Raw genomic sequence first — 25,370 nt, 5'->3', positions numbered from 1 at the left:
CTAATCTTATCTCAACAAGTAACCATATAACTGATAAAAGGATCTAGTAAAATTCATAGCATTTCTTCTCAACTTGTCCTTAGAGTGAGGACCGGCATTTCTTTTCAGACCTGAGGAAGGGTTTTGCACCTGTATCAGCTAGCCTGGTCAAAGATATATCCTCCCCTAGCAAATTTGCTTTGCTCATTCTAAGACAGTTCACACACAGCAGTTCACACACAGCAACTGTTTTCAAATTGAAAAATCTGAAAGAAACATACTCATCTGATAGATGGGAGAAAAGGTAAAGCCCAAACAAAGCACAAACAAACCTTTAAAAGGAAGTGGAAATGGAGAACAAATTCTTCTTTTCGAGCCTCAGCCACCACTGATCAGGGAAATGGGCACTGTGGCATGCAGGGTACCTTCTCTACATACTCTTTACTGTCATTTCTGTGCAGTGACTGCATGTCTGAAGGCAAATGCTGGATTTAGAGCAGGCACACACAAGTGGAATAAGCAAAGGCAGCCATAACAGCACCTGGTCTGCATGTCAGCAGCATAAATTAATGGCCAACTTTGCAGGAATGCAAGCCTGAAGAGAACAGCCTGGCGGTTCTGGTTGAGCCCTCTCCAGTAATGAGTCAAACAGCAGAACTCAACCTGAAAAGCATTTTTTCTTCCCTTGACCCTACTCTCACTAGGAGGTGATCCCAGGTCCTGTATGCCCTGGAGGGTGGGAATTCCTCTCTTATTCCTGGCCTGGAAGTGTCACTGTGCTTTTGCAAATGTGAGAGTGAGGACCTGGCTGCCCTGGTTCCAGGCGCGGCAGCCCTTGGTGCCCTCCAGCTCTGGTGGTCAGAGCTGATGCCCTACCCTACGGCGCCCCTCCATACTCCACATGTCCCTTCTGCAGCAGCAGCCACGGTCCCGTTTGCCCAGAGACCTCGTGATGCCCTGCAGCAGGAGGCAGAGCCCATGCCATAAGAAGCATTTGCTTTCAGAAATCCTCATAAGGTAGTCATGCTTTAAAACAGGACAGCGATACAGAAGTGGAGTGTTTATATAAAACACTAACAGGGCTGCTGTTGCTAGTAGCAACAATATGGCAATCACCAGCTAATATGGAGATGTTTGTTTTGAATTTATCATCTTGATTTTGATGGGTGGCCAAAGCTTCACAGAAGAACATTTTATTTTGCTGTGTGTGGATGTGCATGCACAAGGACAGCACATGACAGCAAGCAACCCTCCCCAAGTATGGGGTCAAATGTTCTCAGGGGAGTTTAACTGTAGTCAGCAGAGTTGTGCCTGGAAAGATTTGCTTTGCCTGACACTGCTTTTGCCTGGAGGATGGAATCTAGGCGTGTGGTCATAAAAGTTCTTATTCTTGGTTAACTTAGTGGTGATGAGAACTTGGTTATTAGCAGTTCTACTTATTACTTAGGAAGCAGGTACAACAGAGGAATGGTAAACTCACAAAGGCAACACTATGATGAAGAGTTTGGGGATGTTTCCATCATACCACTGGGGCTTGGAGGAGGCCAAGTGGAGACAAACAATGGGGAAAATCCAACTACTTCTGGTTGTTCCTCCTAGGCACCTGTGGATGCGCGCTTGCTTTGCCTAGAGCATCTCCTGCTCTGCTGGGGGAGTGGTAAGGTCTTGCATCTCTTGAGGCTGGCTTTCTTTTCTAGTTTTATTATCAATGGGGCACATACACAACGAAACCCAAAATTACTCTCAGGCCAAGTTTTCTCAGTCTTATTCCAGACTGACTCCTAGGCCAGTCTGCAGATCATATTTTTTGTGAAAGTGAGATGACTTCTGCTTGAAAATCACACGCAAGTTAGAATTCAATGTGAAAACCAGGTTATCTCTGGTTTCCCCTGATTCTCATGTTGAGATCTGAGATAATTTTGATGCTGAAATTCAAAGCCAAACAAAAGGTGCAGAAACAGGAGAAATACAAGCCTACATTAAAAAAAAAGAATCAAAAAGAAAACATTTGTATTAATCCTGAAAAGCAAAATCAAGACTCACACGTCTCTGTATCATTAAGAAGCATAATCTGTCCCTGAGAGCAAATGAACTTGGCAGAAAAGTCCCATCTCAGTTTCTGATTTGGGAATGAACAACATAAAGAAGCAAAACAAGTGAGAAACCTGCTGGAGTAACAAAAAAAGTGAGCTTCTCACTTTTCCAATATTTTTTGAGTACCTTCAACCAGAAATCTTGAGAAGAACAGGCATCAGACTGAAGTATACATATTCTCTATGACCATTTTGTAAGCAAGCAAAGGTTTAGATCTACATCTGCTCAGTCAGAAATGATGGGCAACTTCAATTCCCTGATGCCTTTATGCTGGCCACCTCAGGGAGCCCAAGGAATGAGTAATTCCCATTCAGACGGAGCTGAACAGCAGCATAGACCCTTCAGAAAAATGTCCCATATGCACCTGTTCTCCACAGCTAAAAAAACACCTACTGGAACCAGTCACCTGAAGATGAGTAAAAATCTTTAGAGCTGCCAATTTAGTCTTGGGGAAAGCACCCATGAAAGGATAAACAAAACATCCTGCAAAGCAAATATAACCAAAAGAGTGTCATGGGAAGGACACAGAATACACCTTTGTCCATATTTATGGTGCTATTTTTTATTTTTAACTACTTCCTGTGCAATAGTAACACAGTGCGTAGAAGGGTGGTGCAGTCTAACCCACACTACAATCTAACCTTGATATCTAACTCAGGATAGAAGTCAGCTGAACAGAGCTGGGACAAACTGACAGTGAGTTTCACTTTCCAAAGGCAGGGTTAGTATGAGCCCAGGTTCTACCTGACTCCTGCAGGAGTTCAGCACCATCTGGGTTGATGGATCTCATTCTGAACTGTTACAGGTAGGAGGTAGGGATTGGTCTGATCAAAGCTCCGTCCATCCTCTTTTCTGTAATCAAACCCTGAACTGTGCCTATGCAATCCATAACACACTCTGGAGAGTGAGTGGTAGGAAATCAGAGCTGCCTTCAGAAGGCATGTATAAATGTGACCTGTTACCAGGAACCCACTTGCCAGCCTGTTCCTGGAGTCCATGGACAGATTGTACAGAGCTTTCTTTTCTGAAAAAAACAACCAACACAACAACCTCTGACTTGGGCATAATTGCTTTCCTTATTTTGGTAAATGTTCCTTTTGTTCCCTGGGGAGACTGCAGCTGTGGCAATGAAGACAAAACTGGAATACAATCCCTTTTTCACATGGAGAGGCACTGCTGAAGGCTCTTTCTGCTCTATATGGACTTGAAAGAGTCACTGCTCCAGGCGCATCCTGCTGTACCCTTCTCACAGCTACACTCCTGCCTCCTTGCTGGTACAACATGGCAAAGCTGGGTTTCAGGATTCATTCACACAAACCTTCATTTCTAGAAGCTACTGTGTCAAACATTTGCAAGAGTAATAGAAATAAATAAAAGTGAGCTGTGGCTGGGATTTTCCCATTTGTGGTTTGATGAGGAGGGAAGAAAACAGTCACTCTCCAGTCACGGTAGATTTATTCTTTTGTTCCTTTGTTTGCTGTCAGCTACTGATTCCTTTCTCATGCCAGCTGATGCTGCTCTTCACTGAGCCACAGTGTAAGAGGAGAAAATGCCTAGCTTGACTGGAACTCACACAAAGGGGAAAATCACCATTTGGTCTGTGTTGACAGCAAGTGCTATATAAGCCCTCTCTTCAAAAATTGGTTGGGCAAAGTGATTGGGAGTGGAGCACAAAATCAACTACGGTCTCAGAAGAAAGGGGCTGTCTGGGACCAGGGGGAAGCAGAGGCATCAAACTGATGTCCTGGATTCTATAAGGAAAATCCTTCACATCTTGAGGAGCAAACCTAGTCTAGAGAGGTTTGAATCTATCCAGGGTTGACTGCTCTCCAGGACCTCTCTGTTCCTGCTTTCCCTCCAGTGAATGTAAAGCACTTCAGCAGAACTGAGGGAAGCAACCTGACATACAGGAGAGAAAGAGCTTCTACAACGGCTTCTACAGAGTTCCTACAAAACCCTTGCAAGTCCACCCTCTCTGCCATGCCCTGATCTTTGTGTAAACATCCCATGTCTTTGAAGGAGAGTGCATTCACTTAGACAGGGATGGATTGGGAGTAATACATAACCTGCAAACAGCTCCAGGTGTGCCCAAGCCACCTGCCATCTATTCTGCTTGCCCAGGGCAGTGGCTGTGGGACAAGAAACATATTGCTCTGAAGCATCATGGTGTAAGATCTGTACCAAACTGAGGGAGGATCAGACCACAGCAAAGATTTCAAGTGCAAAGCAAAGCAGAGCTTTGGTAGAGGGTGGTAAAGATCTTGGAGAAGCTGTTCATGTAAGGGAATTTCATTTGTAAAAGCCCCATAGGACAGGCCTTTTCTGTTAATATGCAGTGTGGAGATTGGCTTTGGGTGCTACATCTGTGTTTACCCTTTCCACACTGATGGAGGAAGCTGTGAAGCTGCTCTGGCTGGTAGGTGTGAGGGCAGCTCTTCTGACCCTGGGACCCTGCACACAGCTCTGCAGTGCTTGGTAGGAGCCAGCATATACTTGCTTACTGCTTTTCAGAAAAACAGTCAAGATTCCCTCTGTGTTGCCATACAATTACTTCACCAAACCATTGCTTTTTAGGATGCCTGCTAGTCACATGGGGGATGCTTGTTTGTAATAAAATAAGCTGCTTTAAAATAATTTTAGCACAAATTAAGTGTTTGTAAAACATACCATAAAAGAGCTATTAAAAAAAGAATGCTAGTAGAAGGGTAAAAAAAATCAAATTGTTTTCCATATGGGTGGACCTATACACACATATCTTCCACATACAATGGCCATTATATCCCCACAATTGTTAATGGATTAGAACTAATTTGATAAAGAAACAGCAGTGTGTGCCAATGCACAGTCTGGTGATGTGCTATCAACACACCACCCATTACTGTATCTTTTCCTGGGAAACTCAAAGCATTATGCCCTGTGTACAGCTGTGGCCTAACTGTAATTTAAGCTTCTGGCCTGCCTAATCACCACCCATTAAACTCACATTTTCTTCACAAGTCACACATTTTCCAGATCAAACCCTGTGTCTTAGTCATGCAACAGACTGAGGTCAGAAATACATCTGTGTACAGTGCTGGAATTGAGGGCAAGGCAGAACTGAAGTCCATAGGTCCCTTAAGCCTCTGAGATACTTAACAGACAGGTATATTTGGATATACATTTAACAGATGTAGTGAAAAACAGATGCTCCTTGTCCCAGGAATCCCGCTGGGAATAGCAGCAGCAGTGCTGCAGCTGCCAAGCAGCCTCATAAGAAATTCTCAGAAGAAAGTGATGCAGGATGACAGTATTTCTGCAACCACATGCATCAGCCCATGGAATTTAGTAGGGAAATGACAGATATCATGAGACAGATAATTAACAAAAAAATCAGCAGTGAGTAAAAGATCAGTGGTAAATGCACAGGGCTGCAGAGTAATTGATTGAGATTCTACTAAGTTTCCAGTCTACAGACCACTGTCTCTACAGAAGCATGGAAATGATAGACCTCAGGAGGACTTGAAAGGTCTTCTACAGTAACTCCCCTCCCTAAAAAAAAAAAAAAAAAAGCAGAGTGGCTCTCCTTTTGCCCTTCTGGACACATCTCTATCTAAGCAAAAGTAAATTTTGCACTTTGGATTTCTGCCAGAGTCAAGCTGAGATCACCTTTGTGTTTTGCATGAGACAGGGTCAGTACTACACAGGCCAGGTCTGATGTGGTTAAGCAAAGAAAGGCTTTCAGGGTAAATTCAGCAGCGGATGTAGCCATTACGTGCATCTGCAAAGAACTGTGTTAAGACCCAGCCCCACCCTCTGCACATGTGAAATGGAGCATCCATGGGGGAAGCAGCAGAAAAACCAGTTTCACAAGTGGGCTTTACACCCAAATCCACTGCTGAAGAATTCCCTACCATTTGACTCAGCTTTAACTCCTCTTTTTCACAAGTTTAAAAGACTGGCACCCAGAAGAGGTTTGTAATTTGCCTTGGTCAATAAATCAAAAGAACTAATATCATGCATTTAACATCAAACATTGATGAATTTTCATAATAGCCTGGTAGAGCGAGTACTATATTCCTGATGTGCCCAGGCTGGGGGCAGTTAGCAACAGATCCTGAAAAACTACAGGGAGAGCAGAGAGATCTTTCCTGGATATTTTTCTCTCTTCAGCTGAATTAAAGTTTAATACGTGGACACATAGTTCTTAATAAGACATATTTTAAGCAACACTTTATATTACATATTGTCATACATTACTAAATTATTACATAGTGCCACTTCTTCTATAGAAGTCCAGTGCTTAGATTGTGAAGAACTACTTAGCACTGGCAAAGTCTGTTTCTACATCTTGCAGACAGTAAACTGTTGCCATTAGCTTTTAGAAAAATATACAAAAACATTTCCCCGAATCTTGTCTATTCCACTCCTCTATGACTTTAATTTAGTGTAACTTGACTTGGTGGTGCTGCTTTGAACTGCCAAATCTAATGTCTCTGAGCAGTCAAAGGAATGACTGTACCCACTGCTCTTTGACGGTAAGGAGAACCTGCCCACACTGCAGCCCCCTCTGCACATCCTACCTCTAGCTGGTGATGAGAGTTGGAACCTTTACCTGGTGAGTGTCTCATCTTTTCCACCCATAACAGCTACCAGAGCTGCATTTTTTTTTCTTTAAGGAAAAAAATGGTAGCTCCTCTAAAAGGAAAGAGGAAGCCAGAAATTTTGTAGCGTCTCTGTCCTGCCCAATGATGCTTCTTCCTGTCTGTGAATTTCCACCTACCCCTTCTGCATATATAAGGCAGCACACGTGGTATAGACTGTTTAGTTGCCTGCCTCCGTCCAAAGGATTAGCAGCAGTGGGAAGTGATGCTGTTTCTCCTTTCCTCTGCAGTTCACGGGAGGTAAAGGAGCTCTGGCTGGACTCACTCCTTGGGTAAGTACTGACTGAGATAAAATCTGTGGCACTGTGGATGAAGTCAGCAGAGGGGCTTCAGATGCAGCTGTACAGAGCTGTACAAAAATACAGACGTGGGAGAGGTGTGCCCACTGCTAAGTGTAGCTCGTGGGTAGAGCTGACCATGTCTCTTAGCCTCGTGTTTGCAGATTAAGGACCATATGTAGCTGTCACCATTTGCTCCTTTTTTGCATGAATTAAAAATGGAAAGCTGCTTTTATTTTGTTTTAATCAAGAGGCAGCTAGGGCAGCAGGGCTGAGCATCCTTCCAGAGAAGGGCTTTATGGTTTAACTGTGTGGGAGATCTTGCTGGTTCAGGATCATACATGCTAGATTGGCTTTCAGGGGAGAAAGACAAGAAGGGTGCAGTTTTACAAAGCTCTTTCTTTGTCCATTCTCTGTTCAATAAACAGGCAAACAAAAAGATTGAAGGAAACCAGAGTGTCCAGAGCTCCCCCAGTCAAACTCCTAATGAAAGTGTTTAGCAGCTGTAATACTGTGAGTGTCTTAATTGTTTCAGCTCTGTCAACAGAGTGATTTTGAAAAGCTCTGATTTCTAAACCATACCATTCAATTACTCACAGTGTCTTTGTTTTCTTGCCTAGTCAAAGACACTAAATGCTGGGAACATGGAGAGTCTGATTGAGTGCCAGTCAGAGGTAAGCAGCCCCTACATTTTCCCGGCTCTTTCTTGGGTACTGGTGTGAGATATCTTAGCAAAGTGGGGGTGGCCCCTCTAAGAGCTGGCGGCTGCCTACCCTCAACCACGAGCGGGCAGAGCTCTTCAAAGGCAGCTCCGTGCAGCACTGAGCAGGAGCTGAGCATCGCTGGGGGCAGTCAGTGCATTCCCTTGGCTCCTGAGGAGCTTTGCTCAGGAATCTTTCAGTCTTCAAAGCCATCAAGGCTCCCTGGAGGAGTTTGGGAGGAAATTTCCAGTGCCAGGGGAGAACACAAAAGAGCAGGCTGTGTCCAGCTGTTGCTTCTCTGGATCAAACGCGCAACCTGAAAGAGCACAGAGTTGTGACCTGCCGGGCATGACTGGGGTGGCTGCTGCAGGTTTTACCTCAGACCCCTCTATTTGGCAGTGAAGCATTGTCAATCCTGGACTGAGGCACCTCTTCAGCAGGTGTTGGGCTTGCTCTGGTTATTCTCTGGAGCCTCCCGCAGATTTATGAGGAGCTTCAGCAATTTGCCGGTGCCCCTTGCTACTGGTGGCAGGTCTGTTAACCCTAACATGCTTTTTGCAGGCTGATGCCAAGCAATGTCCCCCGTTGGTCCCAGCAGATGCTGAAGACAGACTTTGCCTCTCAGCTGGTGAGTTTTAAAAACAAACTGAAGAACTGCCTTCTTATATAATGCTTGCAAGCCAGCACTTGTGCAAAACTACCCAAAACTGCCCACTTCCCCTCCCTGAGAGTAATCCATAGCCCACATCCAAGAGAGGGCTTAAGCCCTGGAGTGCCACTTGCTTGCAGATTACTTCTTTGCCTTATGCTCAGTGGCAGAGGTGACAGTGCTGAGTGCCAGAGGTCTTGTATCCCTGTCCCCTGGTCCTTAGAGCTGTTTCAGTGTGTTCCCTGGCAGCGATGGGAATTAATGTGTTTCTTTCTCACTCGAGCATCCCCACTGAGGTGTGGCACTGGAAGCAAGTAGAGTACTGCTACCAGCTGTTGCTCACCAGAGCAAATAAACCCTCCTGGCAGCAGCAACAGCACTTGTTTTTTCTCACCATGCAAAACCTCAGCAACCTGTAAACAACCCAGAGGAGACCATTAGCAGGGCAGGGTCAGATTTGGAGCACACCATCATATCAGATCAGCTTTCAGAAGTATCAGAAGCTAACGTTTTATATGACACTATAATGTTAAGTGACTTTCTCATAGTTTTTAACCCCTCCCTACTTGTGCTAAGCCACAAAGACAGGTCCTGAGAATTTCTCATCTGCATAAGACAATGTCATTTTGGAGTAGAAGGCACATCATTGGAAATTTGCAGAAGGCAAATCTTTTAGAAAACTTTCCATCAAAAGGATCTTTCTCTCACTGTTTCCAAAAGGGAAAAAAAGGCACACTCTACCGCAATACAACTACCATCTCTAAATTCTTATTGTGCCCTCCTCTTAATGAAGCAGATGCAAAACCCATGCTAAGAGATTTCTGACCCTGAAGCCAGTGAGGCACTACTGTGATGCTCCCATCCTCTGGAGCAAGTATCACCTTCCACTGGCAGGCTGGCAGGGGGCAAGGACTAGCTCTAGAAGGACACTGTTGTTAGAGCTGGCTCCAAAGCTGGCAGAGGTAGAGCAACGTCTTTTTATTTCAGGCTGTAAAAGAGGCCAAAAAGCAGGAGCCCCTATTTCCACTCTTGCCCTATGGCTGGGTCACAGTCAGACCATGTAGTGAAAATTGTTGTCATTGCCAGCTGCCCAAGTGGCATATCTGCCTCAAAGTTATCACAGAAGCCACTGCAATATCAAAAATCTCTATAAATGCTATTTCTGTGCCTTGTATGTTCCCACTCTCTAAGAAGAAACAGTGACGAGAATGAAAAAAACACCCAACCCAAAACCGGAAAGGTGGTGGCCTTAGAGGGATGGCCACAGTTTTACAGTTTAGGTAGTTGTTTCCCTAGTAACCACTTAGTTGCCTTTAAGCTTCTCCCCATTTAGTTTGAGTTGTTTCATCTCTGCACTACACACAGATGAAAGACCATATAGTGCTCTGTCAGGGTTTGGTTTTTTTAATCCATTTTTTGCTTTCCTTTTGCTTGCAGCAGATGGAACAAAGAAAAGAAAGAAGTTGATATCGCAATCATTTACTCTAAGACGAAGCTTTACCAATGGAAATTCCCCAGGGCAGCTAGACTTGGGTGCCAAAATCACTCTGTTTGGCCAGCCTCTGGCATTTATCTGTGGAGAAGATGACACACTGCCCCAGCCAGTCCAGGTAAGGAAGTATGGGGATACAGTTATCATAACTCTGACTTCATTGGGAGGCAGGATCACCAGTATTTGTGCTGCAGCACCCAGGAAATGAGTGATTTTGGTGTTTCCGTTCCACACCCACTCCTGATAAGCTCGGGGCCCATCCCAGATGTACAAAGGGTCAGGTCTAGGGGTTTTGCTGAGCCCACTCAGATTTCACTGGAAGTAACTCGGAGACAAACCAGGACCAGGAATAGGAGATGAAGATCTGCTCCTTAGTATAAACTTCTGTGATTCTACAGCAGTAATTTAAATAAATCTTTCAGCAGCATAAACTTCCAAGGATTTCTGTATTTCCCTGAAAAAAGTGTACAGCTATGGACTGCCACCAACAAATACCTAAACACTGTCTTCTGGATAAAAACGGTCTTGTAGCAGTTCTGCCACTGAATTGGCTCTCCCAATAACAGGCATTGGTCTCTTACAAGCAATATTTGCCTGGCTTGTGAGGGAAGGGATTTGAACTAAGACTTAAGCCATCTCTTTATTTCATTATGGAAGGAAGCAAGGATGACTCTACTGAAGTTAGTGGAATTCACCAGTTCAAACAGAGGGTGGACTGCGGGAAAATCAGGCTCTTGCCTATGTAATCTACTTGGAGCAGGAACTAGATACTGAACTAATCAGAGCACAATGTACATCTGGACAATTTTTCTTCTGTTTCTAAAGAAACGTCCTGCTAAAGGACCTTCCTGCACCCAAGTAACTGTTCTCTCATTTCTGTTTGATTTTTTTCCCTGAAGGATCTCCTAGCTATATTGTATATGAAAGGACCTTTCTCTGAAGGGATATTCAGAAAAGCTGCCAATGAGAAAGCACGAAAAGAACTGAAGGAGGACCTCAACAAAGGCGGCAACGTGGATTTGAAAAGCAAATCTGTGCACCTACTGGCAGTGGTTTTGAAGGTGAGCAACTGTGAGCTACATCGGTGGGAGGACATTGCTAATCTGCACAGACCCACTCTAGTGCCCAGAGCTGACCTAGGTGGGACTCCAAACTAAAGCCAGAACAAAGCCAGACTAAATGTTTCAGGCTTAGGAAAGTTTGGAATTTTCCTTTTCCACCTGATTTTCAGACCTACTTGTGCTGCTGATTTCCTGCATGCCCAGAGGAAACTCACTTTGTCCTCCTCCTCAGCATCCTCCCAGGGAGGAATAGTGAGATTTTTGGGTGAACAAAGAGCAGCTGAAAGCTGGTTCCTGTTACCACACAAGTGCAAGTGCACTTGTGTATTGTACTGCTCAAGTCAACCTGCCTCTCAGAGAGCCCATGTGACAGTAATGCTCCCTCTGTCCTCAGAGATAGTGTCAAAGCTTCATATAAATTTCTTGGCCTTGCAGGACTTTCTCCGAAATATTCCCTCCAAGCTCCTGTCAGCTGACCTCTATGAGAAGTGGATGCAAGCTCTGGAGAAGCCAAGCAAGCAGGAAAAAATTGAAGGATTGAAAGAGTAAGTTTTTCAACCAGGAAGTTTTGCAACCAGAACCAATATGATGGAGCGGCTGGTAGAGGCCAACGATGTCTTTCAGAATTAAGAGTCTCATTTAAAAGCCTATCATTTATATCAGCTTGCTATTGCTCCATGGGGCTTGGTTTAGAGGGCTCCAGCAGCAGCATTTCCTGAACTTTTTTGAGATTGCTTTATGAAATAACCAGCTTAGGAATAGGGCAGAGGCTGCAGTGTCTCAGATAACAGTCATGGTGCTGTGGGACAGGCACTGACGTGAACCTTTCACATCTTCTGACAGTAAAGTCTACTCAAGAACATGGGCTGCTGCAATGCTGCCCTTCAGTCAAGACCTCATAATTAAAAATTTTGTACTTAACCACATGCTCAGCTGTGGTTGGGGATTTATGAATGATACTTCTCCTAAGCAGTGAATAAAACGCTCACATGACTCTTTCTAAAGGAAGGTTGTCTGTCTGAGTTTAATTGAGATTTGCTCAAATAGAGAAGCAGAAGCCACTGCACCATCAATCAATGTCACATTTTGTTTCTGTTCATGCAGGGTGGCTGACAAGCTGCCTAAACCAAACCTCGTCTTGCTCAAGCACTTGCTCTCTCTGCTCCGCCACATCAGCCAAAATGCTGAGACCAACAGGATGGACTCCAGCAACCTGGCCATCTGTGTTGGCCCAAATATGCTGAGCCCAGAGATGGACAGCACACTCCCACTGGAAGTACAGAAGGAGATGAATGACAAGGTATGTTGAACTGACCAAGCAGCCACTCCCTTTGGGGCAGCTCAGAACCATCCATAGGGATCCCACTGCCATTGCAAAAGCTCAACAGAACAGCACCCCTGGATATCAAGGGTGGCCCTCAGCCTGCGATTTGATGGGCCAGACTGCCCCTCATTTTGCCTCCTCTGAGCAAAAGCAGCAGCTGCCCCACAGTCCCCTAAGTCCCAGCACAGTTCCTGGATACTTTGCATGCAGAGGGCAAGAGGCACACAGTGAGCACTGTCACCCATGGGTCCTCTGGGCAGCGAGGCCAAAGCTGTTCCTCCCTTTTGACTGAAATGAACTTTTTCTGTGTGCAGGTGACAGTGTTGGTGGAGTTCCTCATAAACAACTGCTCAGAAATATTTGAGGAGGACACTGCTTTCCCTGTCTGTGCCTCAGCTGAGGAGTCACCAGAGCACACAGACAGCTCCACAGGTATGAGAATGGACTGGGGATGTCACAGACTGGGGCTGCTGGGCTGAATTCTTTAATTTGATATGTGAATATATCTGTGGAAACACAGATGTTTGTAGAGGGTTCAAGACTCTGTTGCAGTGCTCTTCTGCAGGATTTTTTTCTGTATAGTTCTCTTTCATCCTCAGCCTGTTAGTGAAAACTAATGCCTGCTTTCTCCCTACAGAACAGCTATGTGCTGCTCGTCAGAATGACTCTGCCTATGACAGCCCAGATCCCGAAGCTGAAGGCAGCCCCTGTACCTCTGAGATGGAGCAGCACAAAGGGAGGAATGCTACTGTGAGCAGAAGACATCCAACACACATCTCTGCCTCTTCACTGACTAATTTCAGAAATGACATCAGCATGATGGATAGGAGGTACTCAGAGTCAGACTTGTCCTTCCAGAATTGCCTTGATAGCACAATAAGGAAACAGAAGCTAAATAAAAGTGAGGACAATTTTCCAGTTCCCCAGAAACAGCTGGGGTTGGAGGCACTGGAGAAACGGCTTGCAGTCTTACCTTCACATTTATCAACTGACTCTCTACCCAAAACATCCTCCAGTTGCTCCCTGGAGAGCTCTGATGGCTCAGTCTTCACCAGCTCCCCAGTAGTTTCACCCTCTAGTCCCAAAAAAACCTTTTTAAATAGGCCCCAGTCCTTTTCCACCAAGGCCACTGAAGACTGCAGTACACCTATCAGAGAGATCAAAAAACATTCCATGTCATTCTCTTTTGCAAACCACAGGAAAACACTAATAAAAACCCAGAGTTGGGGGCCTGGAAAAAACATTTTTTTTCAGAGAGACAGTTTCACAAAGAAAGAAGATCAGTTCTGCTGCAGAATTGTCCAGGAGAACAGTCCTAATGATGACAAACCATTGCCTGTGGAGTATCAGCAAAGGCCCCGTTTCAGGTCGGTTGATGAAGTGTTCAGAGAGGTAGACCAGAGGAATCCTGGAAGACCACCCTCTTATGAAGAGGCTGTTAAAAACTCTCTGGCCACTAAAGTTCCCTCCCACAATCTCACGGTTCAAACTATGAGATTAGCGGTGTCAAACCAGGATGCTCCGCTGCCTCATCCATGCAGCAACAGTGCACAGGATACAGCATATATGGCTCTAAGGGATCTACCCAGTGCCAGAGTTTCTGCAACGAAGGATTCTGATGTGGAAACTGAAACCTTCAGTGTCACTGTGGGAGTAAACTCCCGTGTGAATTTACCTGTGACCCCAGGACTCTACCGATTGAGAGCCATGTCTGAATCCTGTCAAAAGAACAAACTTGAGTACATTGCTCGGAGGTGCAGCCAGCCAGTTTTTGAGGCAGACCAGATCCAGTATGCTAAGGAATCATACGTGTAAAAAGCCTATCCTTCCTCTTTGCACTGTACATACTGTAAAAATAGATATCTTCTCATCCTTTGTAAGATTTTACTTTCAAGAGACTAAGAATAAGCTAGGTCTGCATGAACTTTTTCTTCCTGAAGTGTCTGTCAGCTTGACATGTTATGTTCTTTCACCACAAGAGGTGGTGGTGGTGAAGACTTGTATATCATTATGTAAAAATGTAAGCGAGTGTGTTGTACATAACCTGTTGTGTGGGAAAACTAGTTAGTAGATGATAAACCATGTTGTATTTGTATCCTGAAAGGACAATTAAAAGGTTGGCAGGTCCAAAACCTGTCTCACCTTCTTTTTGTGTTCTGTATGGTCACAGACTGTACCATTTGTTATGTATGTGCCAAGTGATGCAATGCTTTGCTGATTTTCTACATTAAGAATTGGGTTGGCAGTTATCCTAAAGGGGGAAGACCTGTTCTGTCATCAAGGACACTTCAGTACTTTTCCATAAACCTCCTGTACCTGCTGCCATTCTGTCTTCCTGCTTGCTGGTGATGAAAATGATCTGAGCACTAACCAGCATTAGTGTTGTCTACCAAGCCTGGGGTTAGAGGTACCAAAACCCTACGAGGTCATTATGACAATGTGTCAAGTAACCCTCATGTGGTCTGAAGTGGTTTTAGTTTAAATAAACTGGATAGGCTAAGAAAAGAAAGGAAGAAAGAAAGAAAGAAAGAAAGAAGGAGGACAAAAAAAATTAAACCAAAAACTCCTGTAGGGAAATATTCTGGATTTCAGCTTTAGATAGTTCAAGCTCATTAAAAAAAAAAAAAAAAAAAAAAAAAAAAAAAAAAAAAAAAAAAAAGACAAATTCCAAAATACTAGGTGATGTCCTTATAATCTTGTAAATATGACTGGAAGTGCAATGTGTTTTTATGGCTCAGCAGAGTCTTGAATCAGGAAGCAGAGAGACTTTTTTTGTCCTGTGTAACTTCACTACAATAAAACACTTTTCTGCATGAATGCTAAACTGTCCATTGTTTTTGAAACATCTAGGCCCTACACATATGGTACCTACTTTTATACTATTCTACAGGCACTGCAGGTCTGCTTGAATGACATGGCATAGCTAAGTTGATGGAAGCTAAGTAAATGACTAGCAGTATCACTGCTGTTGTTGTAAGAGGCCGCAGGCTACATTTTGGGAACGAATCCCTCTGTCAGGAAAACTAGTTATACTGCCATGTAACAGCAGTTTTCAGTGAGGTGGAGAGGAAGCTGCGAAGAGGTGATGCTGTTCCAAAAGTGGAGCCAATTAGAAAGCAGCACACCAGCTTCTCAGGAATGTTTTCCAAGTGTAGGTGTTCACAGGACACAGAGAAAAGGGAAGGAGAGTGCCTGATCTGACAGAAGTGATATGAGATGGATCATACTGGTAGGCTGCAACTAGAGGAAAATGCCACTTCACTCAGCCCCCTAAACAGTGGCACTCTGCTTCCAAGCAAGCTGAATGAGAGGGCTTGGCTGCAAGCTACTAAAGGCCTTTACCATTTTCTGGAATCTGCAACTCCTGGATCACAGAATGACAGAATAGGTGAGGCCAGGTGGTCCTGGTGGTCCAGAATAGGTGGTTGTCCTGTCCAAGCTCCCTGCTCAAGCAGGGCCAGCTAGAACAGATTGCTCAGGACCATGTCCAGACAGTTTTTTAATATTTCCACAGATGGAGGCTCTGCAACATATCTGGGCAACCTATTCCTGTGTTTGACCACCCTCACAGTGAAAAAGTGTCTCCTTGCATTCAGATGGAATTCCATGTATTTTTATTTGTGCTCTCTACATTTTGCCCTGTGTCAAGTGGGAATTACAGTTTTCTTTTGTAAAAAACAAAAGCGTCTTGCCCTTGTGGCAGAACAAGCGTGAAGAGATAATCCACGTGCAGAGGAAAGGCTCAGAAGCCACAGAACAGAAAACACAAACCTCAAAATATACTCAAACAATAATACAGCTAAATAATACAGCTACTTCTTTGGTAAGTGACTCATTCTTTTTGAGTGTGACAAGAATAAGGATCTCAAGATTCCTGCCCTCTAACCAGCAGAAAATCCAGGGTGAATAAGTATGGTCACTTCACCAGAGATGAGGAAAGTCTCTCTTTAGGTTCAAGGTGTCCTAAGGCAGATAGGACAATCACACTAAGAAAGCTTACCTGGGCTTAAATATTCAATATAGATGAGTCTAAATCTTCCAGCTCCTGAATAAGAAAGACCGTTTGGAACTTCCTGTAAGGCATTTCAGTCAACGCAGAAAAAGGAAGAGAGAGGAGCTCTACACATAACTAACAAAAAAGGGGTAAGGTGAAGGAGTTGAATGAAAGAGTGGTTCAGTCACCCTCACCCTGCTCTTGCATTTCTTCAGTCCAGGAAACACCATAATTAAACAAAATCTGAATGTAAAAGGACCTCAAAAGAGATTTACCTCCTTTTTGATGGGTAACTTGACTTCCTTCACCCCTTCAGACATGGCTGTTTAGTCAGCATTATTTTCACGTCATGTTTCTCCACAGAAGTGATTTCTCTTCTATATAAGCATGTAAGAGACCTCAAAGGCCTAGGATGACACAGAAAGTAGAGAGCTTTGCTTTAGCACTTATTCATCTGCCTTTGGTTCAGAAAATAGTTTCATCGTGCTACCAGTCCAATCACATTCTAAGATCCAGCCCAGCTATCCTGGCCTCCAAGAGTAAGGCACTTTAACTGCTATATCCAGCGAGTGAGTTATCTGTTTTACAATTGCTTTTGCCAAAGCTGCCTTTAACTTGTCAGGCAGAAAGATCAAACAAAAGATTTTGGCACAAAAATTGAATGATGGCAATAAGCCTCCCATTCTCCACAGGTTACCCCATCATCACTATTGCATCACTTGCTTCACACACCCAATTTTCTAATTTCATGAAGACACTCTAAACATACAAAGCATATAGGACTAGAAAAAGGAAGAAAGCAATATTAAAGCAGAAAATCCAAGCCATTGTCTTGTAAGGCAATGCTGGAATTAAGACTGTTGGTGCAGCTTGAATTCAGTTCCTTGTGTTTGCATCCGGCTGTTGTTTTCAATCACATGATGCACTCTGTTCTTCCCCACAGGATGCACCTGCTCTGGGGAGGAACCAAGGTTGTGCAGCAAAGGAGAAAATCTTAATTCTGGCATTCTGTTCCATGCCATCACAGACAACCCTGACTCAGACCTTTATTTTCTCCACTCCTGACTCCTCACCTCTGCCTCATTTTCATTGCCTCTCAATTTCATTGCCTGCATTCCTCATCTCATCCAGTTATGTCTCTTTTAATTGAACAAAACCCAATCTATCCCTATGGACTTGCTGTCAAAGTCTCAATTTCATTTATGTCCTCTCCATCCCTAGACCTACTTCTCTCAGTCAGCCAGTTTCAGTTTTCCTTTTCCAATTCTTCCATGTTTTTCTCTCATATCTGCACTGGTTGTTATTGCAATAAGCTCCATCAACACTCATCTAGCCTCAATTTCACACATATTGTCCCCATGCCCCCTCCCCCCCCTTTTTAGTCTCTGCAAATGCAGAGAATCGGAATAAGAGCAGGAAAATCTCTGTAAGCTACAAGAAAAAAAAATACAGAATTCGTAGAGCCCAGTGATGGCCTTAATTCACAGCTGTAACTATGGAAAACCTCAGGATGAAACTTCCATGGACAGAGGCCCTTGAATTTACGAGATTTCAGCAAGGGGTCTGCACATCTCTTGTTGTATGGAAATACGGACTCTCAGCTATGATGGAAGGAGATTTGGAGCTAGGTTAAGGTGAAATAATAAGTAAAAATAAGCCATTTTCTCTGTGCCTCACCAAAGCAATTCACAAGCTATGATGTAAGGGATTATTTCTGGTAATATGCTCCTGTTCTCTGGAACTTGCATTGTCAGTACACTGATTATTTTCTGCCTCTACAAGCAAGGTCTTGGGGAAGAAGCTTTCTCACCTGTCTGACCTCTTCTCAAAGCTGTTATCTGAAGGGCAGTTGTTTCTGAGAACTGTGAAAACTAAAGAGACGATGAATCCTTCACACCTCAGGAAGAACAACTTCTGGTCACTTAGCAATGATGGAAATGCTACCACCATGATACTACCATGGTCACTTCCTGTGATAACTGCTACAGCATAACCCAAGAAAGCCCTTCACTGGACATAGTCACAGAACAGAATCGCTACTCAACATAAAATCTTTCTTCTGTATTTTCCTCCCATGATTGCTTCCTGGGTACCCCAGGCAACACAGATTGCTGGTATGAACCCATTGTAAAAGTATATAACTAACACAATCACACCAACTTTATACTAACTAGTAGCTTGGAGCATAACTGTCCACACTTTGTATTTGGCATGGGTTACCCAGAAGTCTGTTCTTTTTGGGATTGAACCACTGTCTAGAATGTGACTGTGGTCCACAATTCCAACACTTAATATAAAGCCAAGAACTTGGGAGGTTTTTTATAATGGGATTGTGTCTCTTCAGCCTTTTGCTTGGAACTGGATCTCTATTTTCCTGTAGCACTAGTGACAAAATATATGGCTTTGGGATACTGCTTGGAGTATATATACTTTAATGTTAAAAGCTAATAGTAAAATTACTGCCTCATAACTCAGTTACATATTGTACAGAGTTTCACACAGACGATTTTTACCATAATGTTCCCTCTTATAATATTGCTATCAAATGTCTCCAATTTCAACAGGAAGAAGTATCGCAGCTGACAAAAATCCCATCTGTGTTATTTTTAGTCTGGGAATAGGAGCTCTTATTTCTTTACTGCCTGCTCTGGTTTTGGTGCTGATAAATCACTGGAGACCAGGTGGTTTGTTGCAGCACCACACCAGCACTGCTTATTCCCAGGTTGACTCATTCTTCGTTCATAAACTGCACTTGACAACTGCAACTTTCCATCGCAACAGGCAGGTCTCTTAAGCTGGAGAACAGCATTTTGTACCACAGCAAGGCCAAGAGATTGCAGCATTTGGCTGTCACAGGGGCGAGCTCTGAACAAATAAAAATGTGCTGCTACTCTGCTTGCATGAGTCAGTGTGGCTATCATGTTTCCACGAGGACAATTTCTAACTACAGGAAAAGGAAACCCATCTTGGTTAAGCGCTCTGGTTACATTTTTCTCTGAATTTTGTTAGCAGTCAGTCCTTATCACCTGTGCCATCAGAAGAGAGTAAAAACTTCAGAGGAGCTTCTGAAGGCTAAAAATTCTGAAGATGGAGCAATTTTTATTTAAAAAGTCTGACAATGACAGAGAGAAAGATCCATGGGAAAAGGGCAACCACTGTTGGAGAAGTGATATAGTCCTCATATTGTCAGCTGACTATCATATCCATAGCTGCCTGCAAGTCTCTGTGGATGCTAGGTGAACAATGGCTTTTTCTGCTTCTCTGTTACTCAGAAATGCTAAATATCTAATAACATTTTTCTATAAATACATCACTTTTATTGTTTTAAATCAGTCTTTTCCATTCGCAGTGATAAACACATTAATTTAAATTTCACCTCTGAGTGAAGCCCATTCCAAATTCTACATGTTCTTCTGCAATGGGAGAGGAAACCATAGATTATTTTCTGTTTCTAACCTGAGGTGTCATTATATAAGTTTGAACAAATTGTTCATAAATTCCAAACATAGTTGACTCTGTTGAGCTCTGCTTCCTCTGCAAGGTAATAATATGAAAAGGTTTCTATGAAGGGTTTCACACTTTCTAAACAAAACATGCTCTTTAGCCAACAGTCTATTTACAGAACTGATCCAACGGCTGCTTGACACTCTTCCTTCCTACAACCCACAAACCTCCTACCAACTTCCTCAACAGATGCTACAGTCCAAATTCAAACCCCGCACCTTCAATATCCCACAGGTCATGCCGAAAATCATAAAACCATATTTAAAAAAAAAAAATTAAGGCCAAATCCAGGCAGATTCCAAGACAGATGATTAGAGAAGATGCTCTTATCATACAGATTGCAGATTTTTCTGGTTTTCTGCATGCTTGCTGCACAGTCTTGGGTCTTGCAATTTTTTCTCCATAATAAAGCTGTGACTTCACACAGCAAGTGCACCTGTGCAACTGTGCCTGCAATTCACCAACCAGACTTCTTCAGCACAACTGGCGGCTAGGTGACATAGTAACCACAGTATCATGCAAGAACTTCACAGAGTACTGTACTCTGAGGAGTACACAAAGTTACATGATACAATACAGAGATGCACACCCACCTTAAAAGCTACAAACACCAGAAGACATGGCATTTGAGAAGTCTTTGGGTGTGTGAAAGAGCAGAGCAGCCACCAGTTCTCCATAGGTGATCAAGGGAGGATGATCTTGAGATGAAGACCAGAGACTTGTAGTTCAACACGCTCAACATCAGGGTCTGCTTTTTCCAAAAGGCCTCCTGCCCAGTGCAGTTTTTGGACTGTGCAGTTTATCTCCAATAAAGCAAATACTTTACTGCTCTATCTCCCAGAAATGTGATAAAGGGCAATTTGTATCAAGATGGAAAAACACCAGGACTACCGTGAAGGGGCAACAGAAGCAGATGAGTCTTGTTTTTTACTCTGCAAGTTTAGTGCAGTTGAACAACTGCCCTCAATACATGGAGATGGAAAATAAGGCAGATCTTCCTAGGGCAAAAAAAGACAGTGGGAGAAACCTGTTCAAGACAGGGAGAGGTAAGAAGGGGCTGGAGAGGTATAGCAGCACACAGTCTATTTGAGCTTATATAGGAAGGTCACCAACAATTTATTTTCTATTTGAGAGCGTAATGTATGATAATTTCAAATTAAGTGTGCATTGCTCCACCCCTCAATAATTCTTTCTAGTTACTGTCTCGGAAGTCCCATGGTGGCATAGGGCAAGAATACAAGCCCCACAAGAAGCTTTGTCCCGCTGCAAAACAAAGCTTGTGGGGAACATGGAGGGAAGGGAACCTAGGGAAAATGTTGCTGAGACTCAGAGGTGAAGTGGTAGAGGGAAGCAGGACTGTAAATTTTGTCTGGAAACCATAAATAATAAAATCTAGTTTTTAACTAGTGCCAGAGAAATTAAGGTCTTCAAAACCGAACCTCCCAGTCCTGCCCAACACAAAAACTTAGAACTGGGGTTAAGAGGAAGCTGTGCTTCTACAGAGAAAAGGAGGCTTAATAATTTTGGGTTGAAGATATGAGTGATAGGATCTGCATCTTTTTCTATTCACAATTACATATGAAGATTAACAAATCTTAAAAAATACTGATGTCACCAGTAAGACTCAGGTTTAGCTCTGGTATTTATTTTTCCTTCTGTGTCTCTCCTCTGTCAAAACTCTCAGGCTGGCACATTGTATTTTTTAAACCTAAGTATCTCACTATTAGGCCCAGGCCTATACGTAGGCAGCATCTGTTTATCTCAGATGCACTGAGCCCAGCGCTTACGAACAGCAGCAAAGACACCATCTGCGGGCTGGCAGACACCAGTGATACAATACTGACACAGGATTGCTGATTTTCTTTGGTCACATCACTGCAGCAAGTTAAACGCAGGTTTCAGGGCACTTCTACTAATTGTTTTCCAACCGCGTCAGGGCAAATAGTATATATGCACCTCTCTTGGGCTCTGTAATTCTTTCATCTTTGCAGTTACACTGATGGCTCTCCATGTTAGTACTGTGGTCTTTGTATTTCTGTCAGACATCTCAGAGCATTGATTAACAGCAGCTTGATGCTTTCTGGGATTTTCAAGGCTACTCTGTGTATCTCCATCCCTGGAGATTTTCAAAACCTGGCAGGAGAAGGCCCTGACCAATCTGATCTATCTTTGCATTTGTACCAACTTAGGCAAGGAGGCTACACTAGAGACCTCTAGAGTCCCTTTCAGTCTAAACTGCTCTGTGATTCTTTGATATCTTCTCAAAAGCCATGGCATTTTCACCTCCAGTAGAGTTACTTCCAAAGTGGGAGATCCATTTCTTAATGTGCAGGCCCAAAGGGGTAAGAACTGCAGCTTAAAATTCCCTCTCAGGATCATGGGGAATCAAATCTAACCCAAATGTCATGTAATTACACAATATTACATCATGAAAGCATTCCAATATTTTTAAAAGCAACCATGGTTCTCCTCCAAAGAGAAGACAATGTTCTGAGAAGGCATTATGCCCCTCCATGTCCTTCCTTGACATCTAAGCATTGTCTGTATCCATAAACCTCCTTCCTTTCTTAATTAAGCAATGTTGCAGAAAGTTAAGATGTTGAAAACTGGACACAGCAAGTCTGCTCAGCATCATACTGTGCAACGCACTGTGGTACCAGGTCTCCCAAGCTAGCAACATCCAAGCTAGTGCCCTAGGAAGACCCAGGCTTAGCGCTGTAGACTCCTTATATCGTATTTCAAGGTGTCATTCATTAGTTACAGAATCCATTCCAAGTGCTGCAGGAAATAGTGGATGCACATCTTCTGTTACTACACAGTGACAACTTCACATTTGCTTTACTGTGACTAAACTTGTTTCATATCCAAAAAAAGAAAGCCAAAGGCATGCCATAAGGCATGGTACAATGCCAGGAAATTCTCATGAAAACAAACATATAAAAAAATAAGCTCACTAGGTATTTTTAGGAAAAAAACAACATAAAAGGGGGCAAGAGAGAAGAGATGAGGCTTTGTCACTTATAAAGCTCTGCTAACCTGCAAGTCAGAGACCTTCGTCCCTCCGAAACGATACAATGCTTTTGCACTAGACTGGTAACTGAGGAGTTAGCAGTGTTTCACAGATGCGAGGAGGAGAGTTGCTGCCATTCAACCAGTGCACTTATTAGGTGGATTAGAAATTCACCCAAAAGGTGAGGTACCAGGCTGGGGCCAGCTTAACAACATGAACTTGTGATGCAACACCTTCATCATCACAAGACTTGTGGGCAATAGGTAACAGTCAGCACCGCAGGAATCCTTGCTCCACTGGTCCTTCCTCCTCCTGGTTACGGGCCCTCTTCGCATTGTCTCCCTACCCAGTCCATTCCAGCCAAATTTCTTGGTTTGTTCAGCAAGCACGTTCCATTCCTTATCGGATCTGTATAGACGGATGTTTTTTAAGGCTATGCTGAAGCTGTTTTGCATTTGAATAGAAACACCAAATCCCTAACAATCCTGGAAAGGTCTACCGGGATTTCAAGTCCCCAGTCTAAAAGCAGTATAGTTAGCTGTACAGCCAAACTCAAGGAAATATGAGTCAGGTCTCCAAAATCAAAGGGTTGCATTGGTTCTGGCCAAATTCAAGGGCCACAGTTCTCTGACTTGGCTCAGCTGAGATGCTTATCATTAACTTTGCTTGCCCAGACACAAACAAATCCTGAAGGACTGCTCTCCCCTCTTACCCCAGTGATACTTGAACAGTACTCCTGCAGGCCGATATCCTTCTGTCCTACCACCCAGCTAACAAGAGTCTAGTCAACACAACTCCCATTCCTATATTGACTCTTCAAGCTGCCCATTAATGAATTACAGAAACATTCCTTCTTTTCCTTTGCCTCCCACACTTGGCTTTTTTTGGTAGGGTTGTTTTTTTTGTTTAGGGTAGAGATTTTAACTTGTTTTTTTAAAAAGTTTCTCCTGTTCTACAGCTTTTTTCATGCTTTCCAGGCCCCCTATGAAGTACACTCTGCTATTTGTAATTCTCTTGTTTGTGACTGTCTACTCAGGGCTGTGGTAGAACACAGACATCTGCAGCACTAACATAACTGAGATGAAATAAACAGAATTGCACACGTGAATTACATTTAAACCAAAGGTTTCAGAAACAAAAGTCATGGGCTGTTTTATATACTCTATCGTGCTAAAGCGATCAAGGCATATCACTAACCACAAAGGTTAAAAAAGAAGGCTATCACTTTATCAGTAACCCTTCATTGCTTTTATGTTTCTCTTAAAGGAAAATTTTCACATAATCTGAAAATACGTCCTCATGATTTGCCCTGACAAGGAGTGCAGCTCACCATGGATGGGACGGCATATGAGGACGCACCTCACACTCCTATCTCCCATCATACAACACCTTTACAGTATCCAAATCCCCTACTTGTGTGGAAAACACAAAATTTGGAGTGCAGCTGTTCGAGCCGGTACTTTTACGACATCAGTACCTAAGCCACCAGTACGCCATCCAACAGGTTTTCGCGACCCCCCCAGCCAATCTTTGCACCCCAATGCCACTGCAGATCAAGTTAAGTCACCGCCGGTTTCCCTGGAAAGCTCAGAGTCCCTGAGGAGCTTGCCCAGCGACACCAGGACGACGGTGACACCTCGCGGTTCAACTCCCTCATTACCTCATTACCCCGCAGCGCTGGGGCCCTTTATGGGTTACGGTGGTGCTTTCCCAGTGCCCGGTGGGCCGGCACGTCCTCCTTAACCCTCCTGAGGGTTTGGTTCTTCCTGGCAGGAACACGCCCGTGAGAGGGGACGGCACGAACCGGCGCCCGCCGGAGCCACACCCGCGCACAGCAAAGGGTGACTTAATTGCGGCCTTCCAGTTCCTGCAGGGACAGCTGGAGAGGGGCTTTTTACAAGGGCATGTAGTGACGGGGCAAGGGGGAATGGCTTCAAACTGAAAGAGAGTAGGTTTAGGTTAGCTATTAGGAAGAAATGGCTTGCTGCGAGGGTGGTGAGGCACTGGAACAGGTTGCCCAGAGAAGCTGTACATGCCCCAGCCCTGGAAGTGTTCAAGGCTAAGCTGGATGGGGCTCTGAGCAACCTGGTCTAGTGGAAGGTGTCCCTGCCCATGGCGGGGGGATGGAACTGGACCATCTTTAAAGTCCCTTCCAACCCAAGCCGTTCTGTGGATCTACGAACGGCCCCGCCGCCGCCTGCCCCGCGCATGCTCCGCGCGTTGCCCAGGAGACGGACGCCGTTACAGCTCCCTCGCGGCCCGCCCCGCCCCGCCCCGATCCGAGCGGCACTCCATCGCCCCGCACCGCCCCGCACCGCCCGACGGCTGCCGGACAGAGCCCACCATGCTGCCCGCCCGACCGTCGGAGCTGACGGTGGCCCCCGCGCTGCCCTACAGCTACAGCAGCCAGCCCCGCTCCCTGCTCGCCCGCCCCAAGTACCGAGCGCCGCCCGACGCCGCCGAGCCGTGAGTGCCGCTGCCCCCGCGCCTTTCCCCTCATCCCGGCTCCCTCGCCGCCCTTCCCGGGGAGCCCGTCTTCCCGTGTCTCGGGGGGAGCTGCCCACTGCGGCCGGTCGGAGCCGCTCCGGGCGGTGTGCGGTGCTGCAGCCGGCGCTGTCTGTGCTGCTCGCAGGGAGAAGCAGCC

General features: G+C 44.5%; 2 protein-coding genes across 7 annotated transcripts in view; one reads left to right on the top strand and one right to left on the bottom strand.

The window, feature by feature from the left end:
* LOC114003999 (T cell activation RhoGTPase activating protein) overlaps nt 1-14,364 on the top strand; it is a 48,819-nt gene extending 34,455 nt beyond the window's left edge. For 2 of the 4 annotated variants that reach the window (XM_027751511.2, XM_039387393.1), the window contains exons 3-12: nt 6,944-6,985; nt 7,420-7,504; nt 7,612-7,665; nt 8,254-8,320; nt 9,779-9,951; nt 10,733-10,894; nt 11,330-11,439; nt 11,999-12,194; nt 12,533-12,650; nt 12,856-14,364. In XM_027751511.2, the coding sequence (XP_027607312.1) occupies nt 6,944-6,985; nt 7,420-7,504; nt 7,612-7,665; nt 8,254-8,320; nt 9,779-9,951; nt 10,733-10,894; nt 11,330-11,439; nt 11,999-12,194; nt 12,533-12,650; nt 12,856-14,033 (2,185 nt within the window). In that variant the 3' untranslated portion in view covers nt 14,034-14,364. Of the gene's footprint in view, nt 1-6,376; nt 6,986-7,419; nt 7,505-7,611; nt 7,666-8,253; nt 8,321-9,778; nt 9,952-10,732; nt 10,895-11,329; nt 11,440-11,998; nt 12,195-12,532; nt 12,651-12,855 lie in introns of those variants that run through there. The other 2 variants (XM_027751512.2, XM_039387392.1) reach the window with 2 other exon arrangements.
* The window catches only part of LOC114003975 (T-cell activation Rho GTPase-activating protein-like), an 84,159-nt gene extending 59,497 nt beyond the window's left edge, over nt 1-24,662 (bottom strand). For 2 of the 3 annotated variants that reach the window (XM_027751439.2, XM_039387395.1), the window contains exons 1-2: nt 24,387-24,662; nt 16,488-16,619 (exon numbers count right to left, since the gene is read on the bottom strand). The gene's annotated coding sequence lies outside the window, so the exon portion shown is untranslated. The remainder of the gene's footprint in view (nt 1-16,487; nt 16,620-24,386) is intronic. The other variant, XM_039387396.1, reaches the window with a different exon arrangement.
* Nucleotides 24,663-25,370: the final 708 nt, after the last annotated feature.

The sequence above is a fragment of the Pipra filicauda genome, unplaced genomic scaffold (assembly GCF_003945595.2).
Source record: "Pipra filicauda isolate LSUMZ 115617 unplaced genomic scaffold, ASM394559v2 scaffold55_size4083901_pilon, whole genome shotgun sequence".
NCBI classification, from domain to species: domain Eukaryota; kingdom Metazoa; phylum Chordata; class Aves; order Passeriformes; family Pipridae; genus Pipra; species Pipra filicauda.
The sequence above is the reverse complement of the archived record's forward strand: the minus strand, read 5'-3'. Positions and strand labels throughout refer to the sequence as shown.